Source organism: Tachypleus tridentatus, chromosome 9, assembly GCF_004210375.1.
Source record: "Tachypleus tridentatus isolate NWPU-2018 chromosome 9, ASM421037v1, whole genome shotgun sequence".
Lineage (NCBI taxonomy): Eukaryota > Metazoa > Arthropoda > Merostomata > Xiphosura > Limulidae > Tachypleus > Tachypleus tridentatus.
Genome location: NC_134833.1, coordinates 78,706,217 through 78,724,982, shown reverse-complemented (window position 1 = coordinate 78,724,982; position 18,766 = coordinate 78,706,217). Strand labels below are relative to the sequence as shown.

The 18,766-nt window shown below is 35.1% G+C and overlaps 1 protein-coding gene across 4 annotated transcripts in view; it reads right to left on the bottom strand.

Annotated features, from left to right (window-relative positions):
• Positions 1-18,766, bottom strand: part of Nup205 (nuclear pore complex protein Nup205) — a 105,976-nt gene that overhangs the window by 26,929 nt on the left and 60,281 nt on the right. For all 4 annotated transcript variants that reach the window (XM_076455250.1, XM_076455252.1, XM_076455251.1 and 1 more), the window contains exons 25-27: positions 17,155-17,399; positions 13,745-13,936; positions 236-470 (exon numbers count right to left, since the gene is read on the bottom strand). In XM_076455250.1, the coding sequence (XP_076311365.1) occupies positions 236-470; positions 13,745-13,936; positions 17,155-17,399 (672 nt within the window). The remainder of the gene's footprint in view (positions 1-235; positions 471-13,744; positions 13,937-17,154; positions 17,400-18,766) is intronic.

The window sequence follows — 18,766 nt, the reverse complement described above, 5'->3', positions numbered from 1 at the left end:
CAGTATACATTTCGATTACCTTAGATTTCACTTTAATTTAGCTCTTTACTATTTTGCTGCTTACAAGCACTGCAGATAACTTCTGCTTTGTACTATTCTCAACAGATATGATTAGTAAACAAAAAAACTGGTGGCATTTTGATTCTCTCTCAATTTTAGACACAAAGAGCAAAGGTTATTTTAAACATGAAAATCTCAATTTACACACTGAGCTTAATCTGTTAACATTACTCACCAACATTCATCAAAGATTCCAGAATCCCTTTCAAAACTATAACAAGAGAAGTGGAGTAGGTCATATAGTGGACAGAGTCCAGTGGCTGACTACCTCTTCCAACTTGAGAACAAACAGATGTGGACTTTGAAGGAAATATGCAAGGAAGAAAACTGTGATGTAATGTTGTCATCAATGTAAGGATGACACCTGAAGCTGCCACAGTTGCTTCTGGTAACATACTTTCTGATAGGACCTAAATTAATCAACAAAAGTGCTTTAAAATTAATCTAGATAATACACCTTTGACTATAAAACCCTGCAAATCAAGAAAGATACTGTATATAAACACAAACACCTCTGATATCAAGAATAACAGTCTTATATTACTAGCACAAACATTACTCCCATATGAACAAAGTTAATTGATTCACCTACCTTAGAATTGTGAAACCACACATACAATAATTCTGTGTTTGCTATGTGAATATTCTCAGAATTTTTCAAGTTCTTAGTAACCATTACAAATGCATGGTGTCCGTAAATTATATAGCCCAGTTTAAAATTTAACTTTAAAAAGAGTATGAACAGAACATCCTGTTTTTATTTATTTCAACAAACAACTCAAAGTTGTTTTTATCTTAGCATGTTTTCACGTGTATCATTTATTGCTTGAAGAATGTCTAGATAATTCTATATCTCCCTCCAGATGCTGTTCAACATCTCACAGTAGTCATTTTCCTTATCGCATAAATTACTCTGTGGCAAAAATCCAAAATATAATGCACAATTGATTAATACACTTGATTTCTCGTCATTTCCCAGAAGTAAAATCCAATGGGTTATGTCAGAGGAACATGTGGGTAATCATGATGATTCATCTAAGAATGTGTTACTAAAGGACTTCAGGATATCAAAAGCAACATAACAGTACACATGTGGAAGTATCCTATGACAAGAAATATCTTTATGAGCTGTTCATCAAGTTAACTATAACTACAGTGTTCCACCTGTAATATTCTTGAAGATTTTAAATGTGTCACATAAGTTATGGAATACCCTGTACATTTAACAACAAAATTTTCTTTTAAATTAAAGTATTTCAACTAAAGATTTATTTGTGAATATTTAAAGTTTTTACTGAATCAATTTGAGTGAAAGGTGATTTTAATCTAAGAATAAAAATACTTCATCTTACAGATTTCACTAGGGTGCATCAAAAAACAAAAAGTTGTGACACTCAGTCGCTCACTTATAATTTGATTCCATTCAATGAAAAAAATATGCTAGCATAAAAATCAATCCAATACATTAATATTTAGGGTTTGCACAATGCGCACAAAATAACAACGTGCTTTAGGAACCAAACGAAAAGTTGGTATTAGTGAAAGGCTAGCTTCGGCTTTAGACAGAACCCAGATCAGTGACCGAAAAGCAGCGCAAATTTTGCTTCCTTTTGCAGCTCATATTGGACATAATATCAAGGATCTTGTCATTAGCCCAAGTTCCATAAGGAGGAAACGAATTACTAACCGTACTCTTCTAGCAGCTGAATTGAAGGAAAGTTTTTCTCCAAATGTTCCTTTGACATTACATTGGGATGGTAAGCTGATGCCTGACTTGGTTGGCAGAGAGAAGATCGAATGTTTGGCAATTTTAGTTTCAGGTGAAAGTGTACAGAACATTCTTTCAGTGCCCAAGATTGATAGTGGGGATGCAAATTCAGTAGCTTCTGAGATCGGATCAGTTTTAGTAGAATGGAATGTAAAAGACAGAATTAAATCGCTTTGCTTTGACACCACGGCGACCAATACAGGATCCAAATCTGGCGTCTGTCTGAGGATTGAAATATTACTTGAACGTGAGCTCTTGCACCTTGCTTGTAGACATCACATTTTGGAGATTCTTCTGAGTGCTGTATTCTCTACTCTCGTGATAGAGACATCATTATGTATTTTTGAAACTTTTGTTTTTATTAGCATCGACAGACGGAGAGAGCAATGGATGCTTCCGAATGCCAGATTAGTCTCATGTTTCACATAATTATATGCCAAGAGCAGCTATCTGGAAAGCCAGAAAGCTTAGTGGGTCGCCAAGACTTTTTTCTAATGCCTTTGTTGCAGGATTTACTTTTTCATGATCCTCACAAGGTAATAGGATAAGCTTCCCTCTGGGTGTTATTGGATTCTCCTTAGTATCATTTCCTCTCCCCCTGTGGGCTTATTGTGCAAAATAAAATAATGGATTTATCCTCTAGATTCTCTGGTGCTGAAATGGAAATTACAAGAATGATTAGGCTCAAAAAAAGACTTGAATAGAACTGTTTGTTGTATATGCATCAGTATCACATATATGCACTCATGGTTCTCCATTACACCTTGCATTGGAAACTTTTTACGTGTATATTTGAATTTTTGTATTGTGGATTTTGTATAAAAGAAAATTACTTAAGGTATCATTAATAACACCATGTACGATGTTATAGGGGGATCGGATAGTGTGTAGTCTTTGTGAGTATGTTTGTGTAAGCCTTTAATTATGAAGACTTTCTTTTTTAGATGAGATATCAGTTATATTTACATTCTGATCTCATCATTTTCAAAGATATATAAATATTAAAATATTAAAGAACTTAATCTTTATTTTGTTATTTTGTTGTCTTTGGATCTCGTGAGATAATTTAGGGAAAGTTTAGTGTTAAACGACAACTTGTTTATTCAAGACATTTAGTTGAAGGCTTGCATTACCTTTAACTTTTATTCCTTTATTACAGGACGTCTTTTTAATCTTTATTGCCAGTGACTGTTTTATGTAACTTTTGTCACTCAAATCGTACATCACTTTAATTCAACAGTTTACGGCAAAGGGCCGCACCAAGAACGAAGATCAATTTCAGTATATGATTCAGGTGGCAGAAGAACATCGGCAAACACAATGCGAAGGGGTCAGGCAAGATAAAACTTCAATTAAATAAATTTTTCTTTCAAGTTTTTATGTTTTTGCTAATTGTATAATCAATAAATATTAAATAATTTCTTTAAATAATTTAATTACCATTAACAATGTAATGTAGGGTAAATTTAAGGAAAATAGTGAATTTTGCGAGGGATGCGCGACCCCTAGATACTTCGCGATTGAAATGAAACTTTGTCTATGTTCTTTTCTCATGCAATAGCACAACTGAGCAAAAAAATTGGGACATTTTAATTTTTATACTTTATCCGCTGACGCACCCTAGTTTTCACATTTCATTTACATAACTTCTAAAATGTAAATAAATAAAATGTATAAAGATAACTTCCTTCAACAAACCTTTATAATTTTATCTCTTATTTTCTCTACCTAACACTAACTGTAGAGAAATTAGTAGTAAATAGTGAAAGAAGCTGAAAAATACAAAATTAAAATGAATAATAACTTTTCTTTGTACTGACTGCATTACTCCTCAAAATTTCCAAATTATTTATCTTAACAGTTTCAATCATTAACCTTTTTTCACATGATTTCTATAATTTTACAGTTTTATTGTACTTTGTACCAATTGCAAACTAATTCTCATGTCAAAAGCAAAAGGTCACAGATGGTGCCAATCAGCTAATGTAAAGAGCATTTTATCCAGTGCTATGATTCCTACTAACACTTGAGATAAGGTATTTTTAAATTTATTTTACACAAGTTTTCTTAAGCTCGGCCAAGATGTTGGTTGGTTGGTTTGGCATTCTGTGACGCAAAGCAAGTACGCTATCTATACCAAATATCCGGTAAAGTTTAAATTAAAGTAAAATTATTAAAATTTAAAAATAGGAATCAAAATAAAACAAAATTTAACTTTTGAATTAAAAACATAAATAGTGTTAAATCCAATATTTATATCTAGTTTACAGTGGTAAGAGAGAAACTACAGTAATGCAAGATGTAAAGGACATTCTGTAGCATAATTTTTATTATCATAACTAGCCAGGATGACTAATGGATAAGTTCAAACATCAGCATTAGTCACCTGAAGTTGGCCTTTCTAGTCCTGGTTTCGAGTAATTTGATGCCACTGCTGTTTTCAAAAAGTAAAGTACTACAAGTTTTAAAAGACTTTCTGTTGCATAATTTTAATTACTATAACTCCCCAAGGTGACTAACGAGCAAGTTTAAACATCAGCATTTGACACCTGAAGTTGGCCTTTTTAGTCCTGGTTTAAAGTTGTTTTGACGTTATGGTCATTTTCTAATTTCAAATTGAACTAGTTGTACTGTTATTCTTAAAAAGGAATCACAATTAAAAAAGGTCTAGTTTATACATTAAAAAATTAAATTGCATTAAAAAGATTAATGGCTTTTAAAAAACTAAAAACATTTGTAAGGTGAACAGTGTCACCATCACCAATGACACTGCCTAAAGTTATGAATAAACCTTTGCACAAAACGTGTTCAAAATTGTGCTGTCATTGAGAGTCGTAACGATGGCAAGACAGTAACATGTGGCTTATTGTAACCTGAGTGTCTTTATCATTGGAAAAGAACTGCAGCAACAAAGGACATGAAAGAACGATTGTTTTGCATCTTGAGGTAGGAGAAGGAAATGCCCACACCTGGAACCAAAGAAAGTGCAGCATCTTGGAGTTTGCTAGAATGATTGATTGATTTAGTGTTTTATGGCACAAAGCAGCTAAGCTATCTGTTCCAAATGTCCAGTAAAAAGGTAAAAATAAATTATGTGTAGTAAAATGCATAAAAGGAAATGAAGGTAAAAACAAAATAGCATTGAAAAACAGAAAAAGTATAAAATCAATGTTGACACCTAGTCTACAATGTTAAGAGAAGTTGTGAAGGACTTTCTCTAGCAAAATGGTAATGGATCACAACCCACCAGGAAGACTAACAGGTAAGTACAAGAACCACTGTTAATCACCTGAAGTTAGCCTTTCCAGTCCTGGTACCAGGTTATGCGTCATAGCAGCCATTATCAAAATGTAAATTAATAGAAGTTTTAAAAGACATATAGCAAAATCGTAATAATGAGTAGTCAAGTGTCCAGTAAACAGGTAAAAGTAAAGTAAATGTAGTAAAATTTATAAAAGTAAGCGAAGGTAAAAACAAAACAGCAATTAAAAACAGAAAATGGCATAAAACCAGTGTTGACATCCAGTCTACAAAGTTGTAAAGGGCTTTCTGTAGCAGAATGGTAATTATCATAACCTGCCAGGAAGACTAACAGGCTAGTACAAGAACCACTGTCAGTCACCTGAAGTTGGTCTTTCGAGTCCTGGTTCTGGGTTATGTGTCATTATGGCCAGAACCAAAAGGTAAAGTAAGAAAACTGTTAAAAGACATGCAGCAAAAGTGTAATAACAACTCGCCAGGACGACTAACGGGTAGTTCAAACAGCAGCGTCAGTTACCTGAAGTTGGCTTTTCCAGTCCTGGTGTCGAGTCATTTAATGTTCTGGCCATTTTACAATGTCAAACTGAACTAGAGAGATAGACTCTGAAAAGGGAACCACAATTAAAAAGGTGTAATGACTAAATATCAAACACTTAAATGAGGTTAAAAAAATTAATGGCCATTAAAAAACTAAAAACTTTATCAAGGTGGACAGTGTCACCATCACCAATAACACTGTCCAATGTTACAGACAAACCCTGGGACAGAACATGTTTAAAATAGTGCCCTCGATGAGAGTCGTAATGATGGCAGGAAAGTAAAATGTGGCTTGCAGTGATTCAAGTGCTACACAAACTACACACTGGTGCATCAGTTCCAGATAAAAGAAAACGATGTGTTAAAAAACTGTGACCAATGCATAGTCTAGTTAGAACAACTTCCTCCTTTCGAACCTTACGGAAGCTAGATGGCCAAAGCCCAATATAGGGTTTTATTTGAAAAAGCTTGTTGTCACGTTGCTCACTCCAAGTCGACTGCCCACTGGCACGGAGCTGAGCTTTGAATACAGGACCATAGTCCATGTACGAAATAGGCACAGTGGTGATAGTGCTAGAGCAGATAGATTTAGCTGCCATGTCTGCAAGCACATTACCGCAAATACCAATGTGACCTGGTATCCAGAAAAACTGGATAGAAGTAGATGTTAATAAGAAATGGGCCAGTCAGTTTTGAATATCAGCGATAACAGGATGTGAGCCAACGCAAAGTGATTCCAAGGCCAACAGAGAACTAAGGAAGTCAGTATAAATAGTGCAGTCAGAGAACTGCTCAGCTTCAATATGATTCAGGGCAAAAGATATGGCATACAGTTCAGCAGTGAACACAGAAGCTGTAGAGGGGATCTGCGTGCAACCACTGAACCACAACAAACCATGGCAGAGCCCACAAAGTCACCTGATTTTGAACCATCCATATAAATTGGAATAGAAAGGTTGTTCGAAAGATGTTCAGTAAATAGAAGATAGTACTTCTAATCGGGAGTATCTGCCTTTTTCAGATGACTTAAAGAAAGGTCACATTTGGGAGCTATAATAAGCCATGGGGGAATGGACTGATCAGTGGATTCTGCAATGTTTTCCAAGGACAGACCCAATTCATACAATTGCGCCTGAATCCAAAGGCCATAAGGAGCAATGGCAGATTGTCTGTTTTGAAAAAATTAGGCCCACTAAGGAAAGAAAACACATCCCCAAGTGGGATGCTTTGGTAATGAGCGAAGTTTCGAAGAATACAGTAAAGACAGTTGCAAACTGAGAAGGTGCAGAGAAGGTTTGTGAGATTTCAGGTATAAGTTCTGAACTAGGGAGGTGCGGAAAGCCCCAGTGAAGAATCAAAATCCTTGATGATGAATGGGGTCCAGCATCTTTAAGGCTGAGGGTCTGGCAGAGCCATAGACCATTGATCTATTGTCAAGTTTTGAATGAATAAGAGCACGATATATCTTTAACATAGAACATTGACCGGCTCCCTAACTGGCAGTAGAGAGGACACAAAAAATGTTCAGTGCTCTTGTCCATTTGACCCGTAGCTGCTTTAAGTGTGGTATAAAGGTCAGGGACCACTGGCAGCAAAACTTCACTGATACGGAGTTCAGGATCAGGGTGGATACCCCGTTGGTGGCAAAAGTGCATGCAAACGGTTTTAGAGATAGAAATATTAAAGCCGTTTGCCATAGTCCACTTCAGTACATGATTGAAGGCAGTTTGTAGTTGCCGCTCAATATATCTCATGTTCGATGACTGACACGAAATGTGAAAGTCGTCAACATAAAGCCCGTTTGCAACAGTGAGTTGTTCAGTGATGGCATTTATCTTTATACTGAAAAGTGTGACACTCAAAACACAGCCCTGAGGGACCCCAAGTTCCTGTACAAAAGAACGGGAAAGTGTCGAACCCACACGAACTTGGAATCTCTTGTCCATTAAAAAACTTTTTAATAAACATGGGTAAATGGCCACGTAACCCATATATATGGAGGTCTTGCAAAATGTCATACCTCCATGTTGTGTCATAAGCCTTCTCGATGTCAAAGAATATTGATACAAGTTGTTGGCATTTGAGAAAGGCTTCTCTGATTGATGTTTCAAGTCGAATTAGGTGGTCCGTGGTGGAATGCTGTCATCGGAACCCACATTGGGTGGGCGAGAGGAGGTTGTTTGATTCAAGGAACCAAACAAGATGAGCATTAACCATTCTCTCCAAGGTCTTACAGAGACAGCTCGTCAAAGCAATTGGACGGTAGTTTGAAGAAATCTTGGGATTTTTCCCAGGCTTAGAGAAAGGTAAGATGATAGCCTGGCACCAGGCATTAGGAAAAACATTCTCCTGCCAGATCCGGTTAAAAACAATTAGAAAATTATCAAGAGAAGCAGGAGAGAGATAGCGCAGCATGTCATAGTGTACATCATCAGGTCCAACAGATGTACTGCCTGACCGATGAAGGGCCATTTTCAGTTCCACCAGTGTAAAGGGACAATTATAGTCAAAAAGACAGTCAGTTCGAAAAGAAAGAGGTGAACTCTCTGCCCAAGTCTTGATGGCCAAGAAGGTGGGGGAACAAGCAGAAGTGCTAGATACCCGGCAAAAGCTGTCACCTAGAGTATCAGCAATGCTCCGGACATCAGCTACCTCTTGACCATCAGAGAGTAAGATGGAGAGGTGGAAAGAATTGTAGTGCCCACTGACCTTTCGAATCCTATCCCATATAACCTTGGAACTGGTGGTAGAAGATATGCTAGTTATGAACTTAATCCAAGATTCCTCTTGCTTTGACGTCTTACCCACCTAGCATGTGCACGGGCCCGTTGGAAAGTGATGCAGTTTGAAAATGTGGGATATCTACGGAAAGTATCCCAGGCTCGTTTTTGAGCCTTCCGTGACAAATGGCAAGCAGGATTCCACCACGGACGAGGATATCGTGGAAACATGTCGAGGTTGTAGGAATACACTGAGCATCTGCTTATATAATACAGTCGGTTACCGCTGCCACACAGTCGTCTATTGATGGCTGATTCACAATGGCAGGATCAAGTTCTGCGAGAGAAGTGAAAGTGGGCTAGTCTGCCTGATCCAGCTTCCACTGGGGCACATGGGTAGGGTGGCATCGACCACGACCAGTCTCTCTCAAAAGTACAGGAAAATGATCACTGCCTAGTGGATTATTGTCAACCCTCCATGAAAAATGGGAAAATAATGAAGGGAAGCAAACCGAGAGATCAATAGCAGTAAAGGATTGACTAGGTGCATGAAAATAAGTGGAAGAACCAATATTGAAAAGAGAAAGATTGTGATCAGAGAGTGTACCCTCTACAGAGCGACCCCTCCTATCAATAACAGCACTTCTCCAGAGGGGATGATGTCCATTAAAGTCCCCCAGGATTAGAAATGGAGACGGCAACTATTCAACGAGAGCATCAAGGTCTGATTGATCATATGTCTCTCCAGGGAACAGGTAGAGAGAACAAACAGTGATGGTAGGGAACAGGTAGAGAGAACAAACAGTGATGGTATAACCCAAGGAAACACAGATGGCTGCAGCCTCCAAGGGTGTGTTAAGTGACAAAGACAGGGTGGGCACATGCTGATCAACCAACAGTGTCACCCCTCCATGTACTCGTCCATCACACAGCCTCTCATTTCTGTACAGAGAAAACTGCCGGAATGGTGACAAGAAATCTTTCTTGTAATGAAAGACATACAGGATGGTAGGAAGCAATCAGTGTTTTGATATCATCCAGATTAGAACGTAAACCTCGACAGTTCCATTATATCAAGGTGGCCATTTTTAATGATGGGTAGGCAAAGTGGCTGGAGAACCCTTCTGTTTATGACCACGTCTTTTTCCTTACTGTCCTTAGTCAGAGGAGGTCTATCGACCTCCATGGATTCTGCCCTGGGTCGATTGGGCAGGTCTTTGTTGTTGGAAGGGGATTCCAGTGACTGAGGATGTGAACAAATAATTGTTTTGCATCTTGGGGTGGGAGAAAAAGATGTAACAGAAGAAATGCCTGTATTTGAAACTGAAGGATGTGGATCTTGAGGTTTGTTGGAATGTATGGGAGGAACAGAGATAGGTGTAGAAGTCAATTCATCGACCTTTTTATCCATGGAAGTCAAAAGGCTTTTCATTTGTTTTGAAAACGAATCTCTTGGAGGCACAAAGAAATCTGTCTGCACTCCCACTGTAGTTGTGAAATGAAGTGCAGTAGCATATGTCCGAGATGGAGTGGCGGACAGCAATTTCCGAGCCTCAGAATAACTAATGTTATAAGTCGTTTTCAAATACTGCACCTTTTTCCTCCAACCATTTTGGGCAAGAACGAAAGTAGGAAGGGTGAGAACCATTGCAGTTGACGCAAGTTGGGTCCATGTCACACTCATAGGCATCGTGGTCCTTGCCACCACAACGAGCACATGTCAGGGAACCACGACATAATGTCTTAAAGTGGCCGAACCTCTGACATTGAAAACATCGGAGAGGATTTGGAATGTACGGCCGTACCCTGCAAATTAGATAACCTGCCTTGATGGTGGCAGGTGCACGTGTTGATGTAAATGTCAAAACAAGGTTATATGTTGGCAGTGTAACTCCATCTTTGCGAGTGGAGATGCGCCTCACTGCAGAAACTCCTTGAGCGGAGAGACCAGCGAGAATCTCTGACTCGGGGACATTCTTCAAATCCCTCTCAACAATAACTCCACGTGATGAATTCAAGGTAGCATGAGGGATAACCTCAATAGGTATATCCCCAATTGCCTTTGAATTCAAGAGGAGTTCACTGTGTTGGATTGTGGATGTTTCAACAAATATGTCTCCAGATCAAAGCTTCTTTACGAACTTTAGAGAGCCAGCAAGACCCTCTAGTCCTTTTTGAATAAAAAAGGGGGACATTTGCCCTAAAAGTTTTTCTGAAAGAGAATGTAATATAAGAAAATGAGGTATGTGTGTTACAGATGTTGAAGACTGCTGCTCAGAATCTTCAAGACATGGTTCCTTACCTATTGACTGTTTTTTCACTACTTTATTTAAATCCTTTGAAGGAGGATCCATAGGAAAAAGGAAATTTTCGGTACCCACTGACACCACCCACCATGGAGCCCTAGGAGGAGATACATAACAATGTCATGCAAGGACACTGCAGCAATGCCAGGGTTTTGTGAGCAATATACCCAAACACCAGCATCAGACACAATGTTCACCCATTGAGAACTTCCAACACTGGTACTTGGTTGACTCTAGCCCAAGTGGACCAGCCAATTAACCCAAGGGTGCCACCCAGAGGCTGCCTGTCTACAAGAATTCAAGGCCAAAGTGATGTGTTAGGGTTGGACCCCTCAACCACCAGAATCTTCTCCTCCCCTTCTTGGGTCGCCATGCATGACAAATATTTGGGTGAAGGTCAAAAGAATTTTCATACAGTTTGAAAATGATTCTTTTGGAGGCATAGAGAAATCCATTTGCACTCCCACTGTAGTAGTGGAACAAGGTGCAGCAGCATACATCCAAAAGAAAGTGGTGGACAGCAACTTTCGAGCTTCAGAGTAAGTATTGTTTTGAATCATCTTAAAAAGCTGCATCTCTTTTTCTTCCAACCATTAGGGCAAGAACAAAAGTAGGATGGGTGAGAACCATTGCAATTGATCCAATGAGGGTTCATTTCACACTCATAGGCATTGTGGCAAAAAGAGATACATTTCTCCTAAAGGTTTGTCTGAAAGAGAATGTAGTATAAGAAAATGAGGTACAGGTATTGAAGAGGTTGAAGATCGTTGCTCAGAATCTTCAAGATGTGGTCATTTACCTATCATCTGTTTTCACTAATTTATTTAAGTTTTTCCTTGAAGGATCCATAATAAAGAAAGAATGTTTCGGTACCCATTGACCCCATCCACCATGGCATCTTACAAGGGGACACACTGCAATGCCAACCAATGACACTGCAGCAACACCTGGGTTTCATGAACATTATACTCAAACACCAGCATCAGATACAATTTTCACAACACCTGTTCAGAACATCCAACACTGGTACTTGGTTGACCCTAGCCCAAATGGACTTGTTGACTGACACTAGGGGGGCCACCCCAAGGCCACACATCTTTAGAAATTCAAGGCCAACGTTGTGTGTTAAGGTTGGACCCCTCAACCACCAGGATCCTCTCCTGCCCTTAATGGGTCACCATGCATAACAAATATTTGGGTGGATGTTTAGATCCCAGAGGAAGTAAACTAAAAGAGCAGAACCTTCTCTGGGAGTTCCCTCACAATGTACAGGAATCCCCATCAAGGAGAAGATATTAAAACTTTTGTTAATTACTTTTGTAAAAAACATGTAACAATGAAAAATAAATAAATTATACAAAGTACTTGTAGTACTCAATGCATACTTGATCTATTTTAGAACACAGAAACATAATTACTAGAAATTTCATTACTTTTTAAAGCACCAAATCTGATCAACACAAACCAAGAAATTCTCATTCACTCATGAATTATAGAAGGAATACTGAAATTATCAGATATAAGTAAAAGAGAATTTTGTCTTTTTATTAATTATAAATCTGTCAGCCTTATAGAGTTGATTAATAAAAAATCTCAAAAGGACTGAAAAGGAGTGAAGCTTCTCTGGATGAGTTTTGTGCATTTACTGATGTTCCAACACATACAGAAGGCATGAAGTTGAAATTTCAGATTTGTGCTTGAAATTATACATAGCTTACACTTCCACTTAATTGGAACTGCAGGAGTGTATGTCAGAAGTCAGAAAATCCTGAAGTGGATAAATCAAACAAAATTTCAGGCATGTCAAATGAGAACACAATATGAATTTCAAATTATTTTTAAATATTTCTATTCCAAAGAAAGAAGTTAAAACGTAAATATAAAAAATTTTAATTTCATATATTTCATTTTCATGCCAAGTTTATTGACACACACTAATAAGAAAGCTGTTAAATTAAATTTCAAATTTAACACTGTAAACATTAATAACATGCACATTTCAACCCAACCAAAAGAAAAGAGAGAAGTTCACTTCAGGTTGCATGCCTGAGTAAAACATATCTCAGTGTAGCCAACACAGATAAACCAAATACAGTCAGTTTTGGTGCACATCTGTTAGAAAAATGAAATAACAGTAAATATACACAAAACTATGTCACTTCTGGTAACATGTATTATGCAAACTTGTAACATGTATTCTATCCCCTTACCTAATATACATTTTTTTCTTTAATTTGATAACCTAAGTGTCAGGCTCATTAACTAATTACATTTAAATGATAGTTTATTATTATCTGACACTTAGTTGTAATAACCAAAAATAGTAACTGAAAAAATAATTATGACTAACTGGTTACTTTCATGATATGACATTAACTTAATTATAATTTCAATTAATAGATTATTTTATGTGAAACTAATCAATATAAACAGTGCTCATAGATAACCAATTAATAATTGCTCAGCTCTCTCCAATTGCAAGGTGGGTAATGCACATTCCTTGAGAGTAATAAACAATATTGTTTTATACACACAACTCATTGTTCTCAATTTGGAGTATATTTTTCTGTGGGATCAACAAATTCTTTTTATCTCACAGGGATCTCTGAAGTCTACAGTAGAGGTGCTATCCTTAATAAATACATTGTTTCACATTGATACATACAGTTAAAGTCGGAGAACATAAAACACTTACTCTTCATAACATTTTGTGCTAAACCTATAGTTCTGTAGAACCCTCTCAATTACTCTCAAGAAACTGAGAAAAACAGTCACAGTCAAAATACCTTTTCAGTATAACTGACAAACACATTTTACCTCTAACTTCACTGTTTATTTTTTAGGAACTCCAAATTCTACAAATTCAAACTACATGAACATTTTTTTCTGTTTTGTCAGGATAAAACTTGAACTGGAATACATTGAAGAAATGTTATTTTTGACATGTATTTGGAAATTAAATATTAATCAATTATGACTCAACTACCCAATTTACCAAGAGTAGAACTGTATGCTTAAATTACACTTTATACCAAATGCCTAAATTAAAACCTAGGTATGATGTAAAATGCTTATAAGATTAGAATTCTTACCTTTTGTAACAATTCTTGAGAAATCTCCAAAATAACTTGATGTTTCTGTAGAGATCCAACAATGTCCACTGGACAAGCAGTAAATATTACTTCTGTCACTAACCTCCAGGCTTCCAGAAGTTGTTGTTTTGCATGTAAAATTTCACAAACTTTGTTTCTTTCTAAAGCAAACTGCAAGATACTTCGTACCTCCTGTAAAGTAAAGATTGGGCAAATTTATACCTAAACTACAAACTCAATTTCTTCTCTCAAAAACTAATGTGTTGTATTGTCACCATGAAACCTGAAGCTGCAACAGATGGTTCTTGTTATATATCTTCGAAAAGACCTCACTACGAATGATATTTACATTTTTTATCTCTAGCTTTACTGCATTCTTAACAGTTTATTGTACAAATCAAAATGTTACAAACTCAAACTTCATGAACTGTTTTCATTTTGTTCGGCTAAAACCCAATTTGGAATACATTAAGAAAAGTTGCACTGAGAGATGTATTTGGAATTACTAATAGGAAAACAATTATGACTCAACTTAATAATAAGGACTGTTCATCTTTTCCTGACTTAACCAATTGTCATCAATAAGAACCATCTACCTTCAACCCACAAATTTTATTATAACAGAATGATGAAAAGCATAGTCATCACAGATATATTAAACACAGTTTTGATGCACACCCATTAAAAAAGTAACAATAAACATACACAAAATAAGGTCACTTCTAGTAACATGTATTATGCAAACATGTTGTATGTTTTCTATTCCCTTATTTAATATACAATTATACAATCAGAAATTCTTTGTTCCTACAGTGTATGTAATTTTATTATAGAACAGTGGTCATGAAAGTTGCCAAATCCCCTTCACTTTAGTTACTTTGTTATTCTGGATCATGAATGACAAAAGGCAATATATAAATATTTGAACAACGGTGAGGAAGAAAGACCCACCTGAAAAAAGAAAGCTTAAGCTTTTAGCAAAATACTATACAACTATTTCAGATTGGAATTAATCACACAACCTATTAAAATAATTGATACAGTTTTGTGTAATGACTATAAATCATTACATGCAAACACCAAGTGGGACGTTTTACGGTTTCTGCTTTCAGCAAGAAGCGAGCATAAAGACAATCTTTTTATTCTGAACTATTTGAAAAAAAGTATACTTGTAAGTATTTTAATTATATTTTTATATAAGAATGAATGTTTAGGGACAGAAAACATTCTTCTTTAATGTATGGCAGATCTGCTGGGTGAACTTCCCAAAACAAGCCATTCTCAGATAACAGAAGATAGGGTTGTCTGGAAGTAATGACTGAATCAGCCACTTCACCAACCATTAAAACTCAGCAGCAAAGAAAATCAAATTAACCATGATAGAGAATAGAATTTTGTGAAAAACAAGCTTAATTCATTTATGATCAGACATATGATCCTAAGTGAAATCATTTTAAAACTCCAGGTTTCTGGGAGATCACCTATGCACTTTTGGGTATTTTTGGAAAAATAAACTTCACATACTTCATCTTTTGTGACTTTTACAGTCACCTTTTTATCTAACCACTTCCACTAAATCTAGTATTTAACTCATTTGTCACTACTTCTCATTACAGATTCCCGAGTGTTCAACAACGGCCAATTTGATTTCTCTTTTTAGAATTTCTTTTTTTTGCTCTTAGTGCGTCCACAATTGATTATTCCATAATAAAATAAAGTGAAAAATGCTATACATCTTCATCTATCCTGTGCTTTGTTGTTGTTGTTTAATCTGTGTATTTTATGTCTACAGACTTCTGTAGTTTCAACATTCAGTAGAACTTGATATTTTAATTTTTAAGGGGATATATTTTACAACCATGGAAAATGTTTTGAAACCCAAAATTTTATGTTCCTCTAACTTAAGTCAAAACTCAGAATTATGTTGATATATGGAGAAGTCACATATCTGTAAATAAACAATCTTAATTTTATTAAATGTGAAAATAGTACAAAATATCAATATCTAAGAAAACACTAATGGAGTTTTTCTTTAGTCACAAAGCTTTTCAGGAAACACCAAATTTAGCTGTTCCTTAGTTTAAAAGTAATAAAACAGAGAGAAGGGAGCTAGTGAATATCATCCATTGTAAATTATTAAGCTGCTGTTTGTCTGTGAATAGTAGGACTGATAATCATGTTAAAACACACACACACAATTATAACAACAAGCATGTTCTGCAACAAGTTTCAATCCTGTAACCCGCAAATTGAACATCCTAATTACCAGGTCAATTAATGTAAAATTTAAGATAAGATTTTTGTGAAATTTGTGCATAAAGGATAGCACACAGGACCTTTAAGTTGACAGCTATTCCACCTTTAGAAAACTAACTGAACTAAATTGCTATAATTTTGACAGAGACAAACATTCTCAAACAGCAATAACTTTTTTCCCTAAACACAAGTTTTGTTTAAAAATCAAAGGAAAGTATTTTTTTATATATATTATAGGTTATGATGAAATTACTAAGTGAAGCTAAACACAAACCATTTACATTGTTAAATTCAATAAAACAATCGACCATAGGTACAGCACAAACCTCTACTCAAAACTGTTGGTTTAGTAAAAAATACCTTTCCAAAAAACATGAATATGATATTAAGCACATATGAAAGACATTTGCAAGTTAAATTTCATATTTTATTAAATGTCTGAATTATTCAAAACAAAATCATTTTTGTTATTATTTTCTTAGTTCAAAGAAATAAATCAGCAAAACTTTTTTTTCTTGTCTATAATTGCTCAGAATGTTTGGCTTTCATATTAATACACTTGGAAAGTATTTTATGTTTATATTTTTATTAACCTTACTTCCCAATTTGAACAATAAATTAGATGTAAAAACAAGATTGTAATGAACTCAAATAATTAAATTTAAAAAAATATCTGCACATTGTTTGCTTGTAAACTATACCATTGTTAAAAATCCTGTTATGCTTCAAATCAGATCTAAGCATTTATTAATTTATCAAAATAAGTACAGCATTCATACATACATACTACAAAACTAACAAAATGTAGAGACAACAGTATAAACCTAACACAAACCATTAAAAAAAAATTTCACAAAGCCTGCAGTTAATCTGGAAAACACTTATTTTATATTATCTTGATGACTGTACCATTATCTTCCTTGCACGAAAACTAAATGATGAACAAGATAAAAGGCTCAACTCATAATAAAGGATGTACAGTATAAAACAAGTAACACTTCTTTTACCAGGTACAAACAGAACAGTAAGAATTAAATTTTCAATATCACAAGGATATCAAAATATATTTAAATGTTCAAATTTCGCTGCAAATTTATCTTTAAAACCTGCAACATTAGTATTCAAAAGATTATAAAAAAACAACATAATAATACCTGGACAACTAAAGGACGTTGCCCAATTGCTGAAACACTCTGTACACTTGACATCACTTCAACTAAACGTCTATGGAACTCCTTTATATCAACCAGAAATGTTCTGCCTTCAATATTTACTTCACATTCTTTCATTAATTTCTCCACTTCCACTGAATCAAAATATTCCCATCCTGGAGAAGAAGGCCAAGACTCGGTGAAACTTAGCGTGTCTAATATCTTCATAAGCTTGCGTCTTGTTGGGTCTATAATAAATACCAGTTACAATATTTTCAAAAAATCTCACAATAAAACATTAACAAATTAGTAAATTATTTATTGACCTACATGAATTGAAATCATATGAATATATGATACAATTACATAACTGTTGCTCGAATTTCATTAAAACCATTCTCATACATTTGAGGAAAAAAAAAAGATATTTTTCTAAACTGTTCATAATTTAACAGACCTTAGAAATGAAAGTTAAGACAATGTCAAGTTAAATACACTTTCCAAATAAGTGAAACCATATGTAAAATCCGAGATGAAATGATATGTCTTAATGATACCAAGCAAAATAGATAAAATTCAACAATAGCCATCTCAGAATTTGTATTTATCAAATAAGGATTATTAACCTATTCCAAACCAATTAACTAAACTAAAAATCAAAACATTACTCTAACTCTTAAATTACTATACTTAATCAATGCTAATTACTCAAATGTACCACTATTACTTTGACATCAAATTATTCTACTCTCTTACTAAATGATTAAATATAGATTTTCCCACCCAGCCCACAATATTAGGGCATAAAACAATTCTACCCTCTTGTTAAGGGACAGGCTTTTCTAAATTAAACACATCAACTGAACATTAAACTATCCTAATCTGTTGTTAAGAGACTTTTTTCATACCAATCACAACCTCTAAGCATGAAAGCATCCTATTCTATTTTAAATAAACTAAAACTTCTAAACCAACTGCAACAACTGGATTTCATCTAATTTCTAAATAACTATAAATCTTTTCAGATTATCACAAAAAACAGACATTAAACACTATAATCTAATTGTTAAAAAACTAGTTTTTTTCACACAAACCAAAGCTGCTGGACATAAAATATCCTAACTATTTGGTTAACACTCATGCTTTCTAAACTACACAAATACATTCTATCAAAGAATTCTAGCTGTAAAATAATGACAGTTTTATCCCATCCTCTGCACACAAAGTCAGACCATAACAATTGTTGAAAGACTTAAGATCTACTTACATCTGCAACTACATTTTTAGAATAAATTTAGTAACAGGAGGAAACATTTTAACACAAAAACAAATGGTTAATATACACTTCATAAGAACATAAAAAATAATTTCCAAACTTAATAAATCCTGTATACCTTCTAGATGATATATTTAATAACAGTTTACACAAATTTAGTTTTCATTCTTGTTAGATTTTGCTTCCAATATTAAAATATTCTGTCCACAAGATCAAAGATGGGTGGACAGGAAAAAAATCAATATGCCTTACCCTGCTTCCAGAAGCACCGGAAACATAAAAAAAAATGAAATAAATAATTAAAAGTGCAAAAGTTACTAAATAATAAAAAAGAGTTGC